Source organism: Talpa occidentalis, unplaced genomic scaffold, assembly GCF_014898055.3.
Source record: "Talpa occidentalis isolate TD23 unplaced genomic scaffold, MPIMG_talOcc4v2.1 talOcc4.8, whole genome shotgun sequence".
Lineage (NCBI taxonomy): Eukaryota > Metazoa > Chordata > Mammalia > Eulipotyphla > Talpidae > Talpa > Talpa occidentalis.
Window position 1 is genome coordinate 75,764,655 of NW_023605194.1, and position 10,052 is coordinate 75,774,706.

Consider the following 10,052-nt stretch of genomic DNA (forward strand, 5'->3'; position numbering starts at 1 on the left):
ACCCTCGCCTGCGGCCGGGAATTGAACCAGTGCTGCAGAGGCTGCGGGCAGCTTCTCAGCCCAGGGCTCAACTGCTGCGCCACCAGGGGAAGCCCTAGTTCCTTAATTTTTTAAATAAATATTGGCTATGATTTGTTACTACTTTTTTTTTTAAAGATTTATTTATTTATTTATTTATTTATTTATTTATTTATTTATTTATTTATGCAAGATCCGGGGTACAGACCAGATGCGCAGGAGGGTGAGAGGATTCACCAGAGACAGAGTGGGGAACAAAACAGGCAGACTGATGAAATACACTGCTGAGGGGAGCAATGGGCGAGACAGGAGAGGTCTGCCACACCATGTGGGATTCTCGCCGGCCAGCCGGGATCGAACCCTATGCTGCAGAGGCTGCGGACAGCTTCACAGTGCGTCACTCAACCACCTGCACCACCAGGGAGGCCCCATTACTACTTTATGAAAGAATTTTAAATCTATGTTCATAGAGACTGGACAAAAAGTTGATCAAACTACTGTATATTCTGATTGTGGTGGTTATACAAATCTATATATGTGCTATAATTCATAGAATTGTACATTAAAAATATATTTTAATATGGACAAAGTAAAATGCTAAAAAATGAGACAATTGGAACTGTGAATATTGACAAAGTGGTTGTTGAAATTAAATAAATCTTGTTAATTATTTTCAGGTAAAATAATGGTATCATGACTATTTTTAAGTTCTTATTGTTTTAGAGAAGGACGCTAAAATATTTAAGGACAAAAATATGTGCTGTATGGGACTTCCTTAAAAATAATACTGGAGAGAGGAAACAAATAAAATAAGCCTGGCCATGAGTTAACAATCGTAGGAGATGGGTGATGGGTACATGGAACTTCATTGTACTAGAGCTGTTTATAAAGGGGGTGTGGGATGTTAACCTTCAACATCAGGCTGCCTGGCATCCAGCTGCTTTTCCATTTATTAGTCATCTTTGGCCAAGTTACTTATTTGTCCTAAACTTCTGTTTCCCCATCCATAAAATCAAGATATTAGTGATAACACCCATCTCACAGATTGTTGTCAGGATTAAGTGGATGTTGTCAGAATACATGAAAAGCAATTTACCTAGAACTAAGTACATTAGAAGGACTCAATAAATGTTAATTTTTTATTGTCTTTGCTATTACATTTCTCAGTCCAATTCCTCCATGCCACTATATAAGCAGGTCTTTTCCCCACTCTCCTCACTCTCCTCCTCTCGTATCTTAAAAGGACCACTGTGTTTCACAGCCTAATACAGATGAACTATATCTTTGAATTCTACTTTCCCCTCATACTACACTACGTGTACTGCTCTTCTTCTATTATTTATCCAGGAAGGAATCATACACTTTAAAGGTTGAATTGAAACATCCATAAACGAAGGGTTACTGTGACTCCCCCTGAGGGAAGCTCAACTGCTGGATGACACTATTAGAGCCACAGAATCTGAGATAGGAAAGACCTGTCAGAGCAGCTGCCCCTTCAAGGCAGCAGTGCTCCCCAACCTCCCTAACGCCTCCATTTTTAGGACTCAGGCACTCACCCATGGTTACTGAGACCACACAGTTAAGGTTTCCAGGACAAGCCCAATTGCAAACACTCTGAGTCATGGTTCCCAGTCACGTACTCTTACTAGTTAAAGTGTGCTGTTTGGGGGTCAGGAAATACAATTGCTGAGAGAGGCCTGAGTTATAGTTATACACTCCTTTTTCCCATGTGTCTCTCTCTTATTATACCTTCTATCCAGCAAAGGGAAGAGTCTAGAACCTCTCCAACCATAACCGGGCAGTGGCAGCGATCAACAGTGTGGCTTCTTAGGCCAGCAGTGGACATGTCAGAAGCACTAGAACATTATCTCCTTAGTCTCTCAGAGCAGAAAAGTGCAGGTGCCCTCTCTCCTCTCCTCCCCAACTCTCCCTCCAGATGGGTACCCACCCCACTAAAACACACCTTGCCTCGCCTCAGGAAGGTATACTGGCTGCTTCAAAAACTCAAAGCAGGGGATATTTTCAGCCAGCCCAGGAGAAAAGGAAAACAAACCTTTTGGATCGTTTCACACAGGTTGCCAACTGCAACTGAAACCTGCCTCCACTGTCCCTGGCGTCCTTACACTTTCAGGTATCGTATGGACTGTGCAGGTTTCACCTACCGCTCTGCATCGAAAGGCAAGTGTCGATCTGGCTAAGAAACTTCATATAAGAAGAAAACAATCTTGGCAAATGAGGGGTTCAAGTAGCTCTCCAAGGCTATTTCGGACTCCCCCCGTCCTGTGCTTCTGCAGCCAACAGAGCGCAGCCCTAAAATCCTGAGTGTCTGCTGACTTACTAGAGTAGCTGACATCTGTTGATTTTTTTGCTCTATGAGAGGCAGTGCACTAAGCAGGTGACGGTCTCACTGAAGTCCCACAATCCCCCTATGAACTAGAGTGTCACGGTATGCGTCCATTTGCAGGTGAGGAATCAGGGGAGTTGAGTGAGTTACCCAAAGTCACAGGGCCAGTGAGCTCTGGAGGTGAGGGTCTTACTCAGCACAGCCTGCCTCAGAGCCCAGGTCTCTGACCCTGAGCACAGAAGAACCCAGATCTGGACCAGAGACTTTACTTGGACCCAAAAGAAGCTAGTGAGAGGCCCCTATGGCCTCACGTCCCGGGCCAGGAAATACAGTTGTCCCGCTGCTGTTCATTCCTTACGGAGCCTCCACCGGGCTGCGCATTTCCCTGGTTGCAATTCAGCCTGTTGAAACACTACATTATGTCTAATTTCGGCCCCTTTTGCTCTAATGTGAACCTGTCTCTGACCCAACGCTAGCTAACTCTCTGTTTAGCCTTCGCCGGCTCAGAAATTCCCAGACACCCCCGCCCCGCCGCCCCCACTCGGCGTAATTCCCAGTTTGCCAACGCTCCCATCCTGTTCGGGGATAAGCTGATCCAAGCGGCCGGCCCCATAAGCCTAGGGAGGAGGGGGGCTGGACCCGCAGTCCTAAGTGACCTTGGGTTCGCACGGGGCAGCGGGGCTGGGGGCCGGCGTCTAGGGGGCGCGGGTGGGGCGCAGCCGCTCCGCCCGCCGGCCCCGCCCCGCGCCGGGCCCCGCCTCCTGCCCACCCCGCGGCGCATTGTGGGATCTGTCAGTGGGCCCGGAGGTGGAGGACGCACGGTCCGGTCATGGGGCTCCAGCCGGTGAGACCCTCGCGCCGGACCTTGTACCAGGGGACTCCGCCGCATCTGGTTCTGGGCACTGGGCTCCGGACCAGGGGCGCTCACCGCCGACCCCGCCCTGCAGGGCTCTGCATCCGCCCCGATGCCGGGGTCCCGGTACCGCCTGTTCTGGCCGGGACCCTGCCCAGCTTACCCCTCTGGCCTTGGCTTGCTCCAGCGCTAGAATTCGGGATCGCTACCCCTGGGGCGTAACGGGACGGTCGCTACCTAAGCCCCGGGCTCTTCTCCAGCGCGGTGGTCACGCTGCCTCCTTTACCCACAGAGCCCAATCCTGCTGGCCTCCCTGGGGGTGGGGCTGCTGACTCTGCTAGGCCTAGCGGTGGGATCCTACTTGTTTCGGAAGAGGTCCCGCCGGTCGCCCATCACGCTCCTGGACCCGAATGAAAAGTACCTGCTGCGACTGCTGGACAAGACGGTAAACTGCGGAGAGAGGGGGTGGGCTAGAGGAGGGTGCCGGCGTTCCCCTCCGGGTATGAAGCGCACAGCATCATTTTGGTTGGGCCCCTACGGACTTGGCTGCCTCAGACCTCCCTGGTGAAACACTTGTGTCCTCCATCCTCCAGACCGTGAGTCACAACACCAAGAGGTTCCGCTTTGCCCTGCCCACCGCCCAACACATTCTGGGGCTGCCTGTGGGTAAGGAGAATGTGGAGTGGGCTCCTTTCCCTGGTATCCTAAGAGGGTGAGTCCCCTTCTGGGGTCTCCTGAAATTCGCTTCTTCAACTATTGCCTCCACACCCCGAGTCCCCTTCACTATCTAGCCATGGGTCCTCCAGGCTGTGAGGTGCCTCTGGCCCCCAGACATCTTTCCACTCACCAACCTTCCCTTCTTCCTGCAGAATCTGCTCATATCTCCCCCTGAGCAAACACTACTCTCCCCATCGCCCAGCCCCTCAGCTCGCCTGGCAGTAATTGATGAGTTTCCCCAATGTGGGTTTTTGAGGGATCCAAGTGGGGGCTGAAAGGGATGAATCCCCCCTGCTTGGTAGTACACTGGGCCACAGTGAGAAGCAAGATGCCCTTGTTCTCTCAAATCCCCCTGAGTATTTTCAAGGCAGCAGGTGTGTGGCACACCCATGAGCAGCCTCTGATGTAGCTCTCCACGTGGTCCCCAGGCCAACATGTCTACCTCTCTGCCCGAATTGATGGCAGCCTTGTCATCAGGCCATACACTCCTGTCACCAGTGATGAAGATCAAGGCTATGTGGATCTTGTTATCAAGGTAAGGGGGTGGGAAGGAACCCCAGGAGCTCCTAACCCTATTCTTTCTGGGATTTGTAGAAGCTTTCAGAATTTGTTTGACAGCAGATGCATATCCTCTGTGGGTGAAAAAGGTGTGTGGACTGGGAAGAGGCAACACACTTGTAACCCTTGACCCCAGCTTCTAGGGGGTTCAGGCAACATGCTATGATCAGGACAGCCAATGAAGTTCTCTGCCATTAATGAAGACTCACAGTCTAAGTGAATTTGCAGTGGGGGGAGGCTGGGGAGATCCATCGAGAGCAGCTCTGCCTTTCACTCTCCCAGCCCAAGCTTTTATTAAAGATATGAACAAAGGAACATGAAAATAGCATGCAATTGTGTTTATGCTTATACAAATTAATAAGTTACTGCTGAAAACAACCTTTTCTAGTTAGTAGGGAACATGCACACAAACCAGTACATCCTCAGAGAACAGGAGATAATTCTGGGAATAAGTTCTGTTTGCAGAACTTCTAATGTCCTGTAACTCCATCTGCAGAGTAAACAGGTCTTCTCCAAAAACCCCAGCTGCCTTCAGGGCAGCAGGCTCCCAACAGAAACAATGGGCTCAGAGGCCAGGAACATTCTGAATATTTCCCTTTCTGTCTTATCAGGTCTACCTGAAGGGTGTGCACCCCAAATTTCCTGAGGGAGGAAAGATGTCTCAGTACCTGGATAGCCTGAGGATTGGGGATGTGGTAGAGTTCCGAGGGCCAAGTGGCTTGCTCACTTACACCGGGAAAGGTAATGGCCCTCTTCGGCCGGTGACTGCCCCCCACTTCTTCAGTGCCACACAGTGTGGCCGTGCGTATGAGTGCACACATGCAAGGGCCAGAGCTGCCTTTCCTTTCAACACAGCACTGGTATTACAGAAAGGCAGATTTCTCCGCCCCATTTCCACAAGGATCAGTTCTCCATCCACTGGAATTCTCCAGCTGCGACAGCTGGGGCGATCGCTAAAGCAAACATGCCTCTGTCCCTCCCTCAAAGAATCGCCCTTCAGACTGAACAAGAGAGAGCAGAGATCGCTTTCAGCCCTTCTCATGGGCATAGCTGGGTGCATTAGCAAGTCTCTGGAGCTCCTCTGTGCCACTGCAAAAGTAGACTTATACCTGGCCCCATGCCTGCCACCCTCACCAGGGAGCAGCCCTCTGCCAGAGGCAGCTGATGACTCACTGTGTGGCTCTACACAGATGGGTAGTTAATAACACAGGACAGACAGCCCTGGCTCCATTGTCACTCAAGTGTGCTATTGTCAGGGTTGGCTCAACCCAAACCTCCACTGAAGCCACAGGGTCAGATTTCACAGCAGCTGCTAAGCTGGCCTGGGACGTGGTCTTAATTCTACATTTGTTTTCTTAGTTTCCTATTTTAACTTTCTTCTTCCACCCCTCTCTTTACTTGCCCTTTAGGGAACTTTAGCATTCAGCCCAACAAAAAGTCTCCTCCAGAACTGCGAGTGGCAAAGAAGCTGGGAATGATTGCTGGCGGGACAGGTATAAGTCACTTGAGGGGTCATTCTCTGCCACCATTGTTGTGTCCATGAAAACTGCCAAGTGGCCCTAAGAAGGTTTGGCAGCCATAGCCAAGCTGTCAATTAGGGGGTTCCTAGCAATGCCTAGAGCTTCTGGAATCTGAAAAAAAACACTAGGATGAGGTAGAAACCCCCAAAACTGTTTTTGGTTTTTTTTTTAAAGAGGCATGTATTTTATTTATTTATTTGTTTGTTTGTTTGTTTATACAAGCACTGGGTACAGTCAGAAGCGCGGGAGGGTGAGAGAATTCACCAGAGCCAGAGCTGGGAGCAGAGCAGGCAGAAGGACCGAAGTACACTGCTGAGGGGAGCAGTGGGCAGCAGGAGAGGTCTGCGCGCCATGTGGGACCCTCCTCTGGTGGCCGGGGAGCAGCCGGGGATCAAACCGGCACCGCAGAGGCTGCGGGCAGCTTCGCAACCCAGCGCTCAACTGCTGCGCCACCGGGGAGGCCCCCAAAAAATGTTTTTAACTGATGAAATGAGAGAAATAAATTAGGTGGGCTGTCCCATGACATTAAGTTAAATGGATCTAATAATTTTAGGCATAGAAAGGATAGGAATAGGCGAATCAAGAAGAAAGGAAATCAACAGTGGACTCTTCTATATATTTAATACCATGTTAGTGACTTTATACGCGGATTTAGCCTTCCCCTTTACAGGTGAGAAAATGGAGGTTCAGAGAGGGTAAGTAGTTTCCATAGGGTTATTGGCAATGGCCAGAGGCAGGATCAGGACCCAGCTCTGCCTGATTCCAAAGCACACACATTTACCCTGCAAGTCCAGTGTTGCAGAACCCCCATCACCAAATCAACAAGTACTTCAAGTTATCTTGTGACCATGGATCCTAGTCCAAGAGGGACTTTCAGAGGAAAAAGGACTTCAGCAACATGAACTTACATGAATGTTGAGCATCTCCACAACTCACCTACCAGATATGAAATTTAGTGAGTTGGAGTGAAGGGCATATCTGTCCAGAAACCTAGGTAGTGAGAACTATGGGGTAAGACTGAGAATTAAGATGTTAAAGGAAATGATGAAAGGATTGATCAGTTAAGGAGCTGGGGCAGGAGAGACTGCGGCCACCAATCTCCCTATGGGTATCTTTATGCAGGAATAACCCCAATGCTACAGTTGATCCGGGCCATCCTGAAAGACCCTGAAGATCCCACCCAGTGCTTTCTGCTTTTTGCCAACCAGGTTGGTGGCATGTTTTCCTCTGTCCTGGCACTTCAAAGTGGTTGTGTAGGTAGGGCTGATGTGTGGCACTAATGGGCAGAACTGACCCATGGCTTCTTCTAGCCTGTGTCCAAGGGTCTCTATGCAAAGGAAAGGGCCCTACAATAAGGACAGAGCAGCGATCTCAATTCCTTCCCTGGTCCCAAGGAAAGAAGAACATAAAACATTTAAGGAGTGTAGTCCTGAGTACCGAAACTTGGCTATTTTTAGTTAAATATTTTACCTTTATTCCTTCATGCTATATAAACAAAGGCTGTTTCCCTCACCTTCCCCTCATCCTAACTCCCTAAAAGTCTTGCTCACTCCCTAGAACTTCACCATTATTTTTCACTCCCGGTTGAAAAATTGTTAGAGCAGAAAATTTTTTTTGAGTGGCCTCAAAAACATTCCTAAAAACTTTGTTACCCCTTCTCATTTTCGTTTCAGACTGAAAATGACATAATCTTACGGGAAGATTTGGAGGAACTACAGGCCCAGTATCCCAATCGCATGAAGCTCTGGTTTACTCTGGATCATCCACCAAAAGGTACCCTCCCCATTTCTGGACGTCCCTAAACCAGGGCCTTTCCCCTCTGTGAGTTCTGGCTGCAGTGAAACCAGCTCTCCCTGGCACTGCCAAACTCCCAAGTGAGTAGACATGGGGGTCTTCTGGGCTGGTGCCTGTTTACCTGGGGCGGGGGAAGGGATGTCTGTGCTGCTGGGGCAGACTGAGTATACAGCTGCTACAGCTGGATGGCTTCTGAGGTGCCTTTGGGGTCCTCCCCCTGCCCCACCTATGGGCTCTACAACCCCTGTCAGCTTGGGCCTGGAGCATCAGTTCTTTCCTCTCCCCTCTGCTTCAGATTGGACCTACAGCAAAGGCTTCGTCACCGCCGACATGATCCGCCAGCACCTGCCAGCCCCAGGGGATGATGTGCTGCTGCTGCTCTGCGGGCCTCCCCCGATGGTGCAGCTGGCCTGCCATCCCAACTTGGACAAACTGGGCTACTCACAAAAGATGCGATTTACCTACTGAGCATCCCCTAGTCTCCCGGTCCCACTTCCCGCAACTGTCCCCAATCAGTACTCAAATGCTATAAGCCTTTCCTGAGAATTCCAGCCTTTTGGTCTCACTCTGGAGCTAAAATCTAGATGGCGCTTGCAGGGACAACATCCTTGTGGCCATGGAAAAGGGCCAAGTCCGAGTCATTCACTGGAAGGGCCCCTTTGATAAAAAGTCCTGGTCAGGCCTATGGAATAATCTCTTCTGTGAGTCAGAAAGAAGGAAGCCTGGGAAGGAAAGGGAAAGAGAAAGGAAAGAAAAGGAAAAAAAACATTTATTCCAAGACTACTGGCCCCTCGAGGGCATTGCGCTAGTCTGTGATGCAAGGAAAAGCAATGTAATGGGTTCTACTTAATATTCATGCTTAACCCACAGCAGATTTTGAACGTGTGAGCACAAGTTGAGCAGAATCATAGAGGTAGCCTTATAGAGACTGCAGGAAAAGAAGAAATGGTTTCTGCAGATCTCCAACCCCTCAGAGAAGGAATCTGAAATATGTATGTGTGTGTCTGTCTCTCTGCCCCTGCCCAGGCTGGAGGCAATGCCTACCCAAAGTGTAAGACTGCGCTGTGGCAGGAACCTCTGGCTACACAAATAAATGGGGCTGAGGCCCCTGTGTCATACCTCAGGGGTTGTTGTGTCTGGGGTCCTTGTTTCCAAGATTTTTCATGCCCTGCTATCTTGGGAGGGAGGGTTTCCCCAGCGCAAAATTTCGGCCAGGGCTTCCAAAGAGCCTTTCAGCCATCATGTACTGTGTGCTGAAATGTGATCTGCCGCCAAGCTCAGTGATCATCTTAGCAGCTGTCTCAGCAGAGCCAGAAGCTCAGCTTCTCCCTGGAAGCTCTTAGGGTGGGGGAAGAACACATTAGAGGGGGTGCTTTTGAGCCAGGTACCTCTCACTGTGTTCCCTTGTCTCGGCCATTCTTCTGTCTCTTGTCCATTCCTTCACCATATTTATCCTTCAGGGTAACTGGCTAACAAAGCAAAGTTTCATCTTTCTGTTTGGAAGAGAAGCCTTCTCCTTTAAAAAGTAACCTGACATCGCCAGCCCCAGCCAGACATGTTGGTGCCTGAACAGAGTTGTTCCCGCACCCCCAGCTCCTCTGTCCTGACTGCCCTTCTCTGCTGTGCCTGCATCACCCAGTCCACTCCCTTCTCCCTAGGGAAGCTTCCTCAGATCTTTCTTGTTAGTCTCATTGGGACAGAACAATGCATCAGCCTCTGGAGGAAAGTTGACATTGTTTTTCTGCATGGAATTACGATTTGATTTCCAAGGTGCTCCTGAAAGCTTTTCCAACTCAGAATTCACGTCTCCACTGGGTTATCTTCCGTAAATTCTGTTGTTGGTATTCCAACAAACACTTCTTGGTTTTCGAGTATGCATACAGGAAGGGCTGTGCTCTATGAGTCACAGTCTTGGACTCTTCACCTACAGAAAGAAAAACCTTGCTTGGGGTTATTGGATTGAGACAGTGAAGCATCGCAGCAAAGAGAATTTCCCACATGGAAGCTTATATTCCTTATTTTGCACAGATTTCTGCCTTGTCCACTCAACATATGAACATTTATTAAGGACCTGCCATGTGCACTGCGCTAGACCCTGAGGATATAATCATGACCAAGACTGATCTTAGATCCCAAAAAAACTCACAGTCTAAAATATGATTAGACATGTGACAAATCATTACAACACGGTGTGATTTAGCTTATAGTAGTAAACAAGGTTCAGATGGGAAGTTGAGAAATATTTAGG

The 10,052-nt window shown here is 49.4% G+C and overlaps 1 protein-coding gene and 1 long non-coding RNA gene across 2 annotated transcripts in view; one reads left to right on the plus strand and one right to left on the minus strand.

Moving 5' to 3' along the window:
- Positions 1–3,157: 3,157 nt before the first annotated feature.
- On the plus strand, positions 3,158–8,922 carry LOC119234443 (NADH-cytochrome b5 reductase 1). The gene is made up of 9 exons (XM_037497383.2): positions 3,158–3,206; positions 3,508–3,660; positions 3,809–3,881; positions 4,361–4,467; positions 5,102–5,231; positions 5,900–5,983; positions 7,133–7,218; positions 7,684–7,783; positions 8,100–8,922. Exons 1-9 carry the CDS (start codon positions 3,192–3,194, stop codon positions 8,270–8,272), a joined length of 921 nt encoding a protein of 306 aa, XP_037353280.1. The 5' UTR covers positions 3,158–3,191; the 3' UTR covers positions 8,273–8,922.
- The window catches only part of LOC119234446 (uncharacterized), a 32,383-nt gene continuing 29,816 nt past the window's right edge, over positions 7,486–10,052 (minus strand). The window contains exon 4 of the long non-coding RNA XR_005122617.2: positions 7,486–9,728. This is a non-coding gene — a long non-coding RNA (uncharacterized LOC119234446). The remainder of the gene's footprint in view (positions 9,729–10,052) is intronic.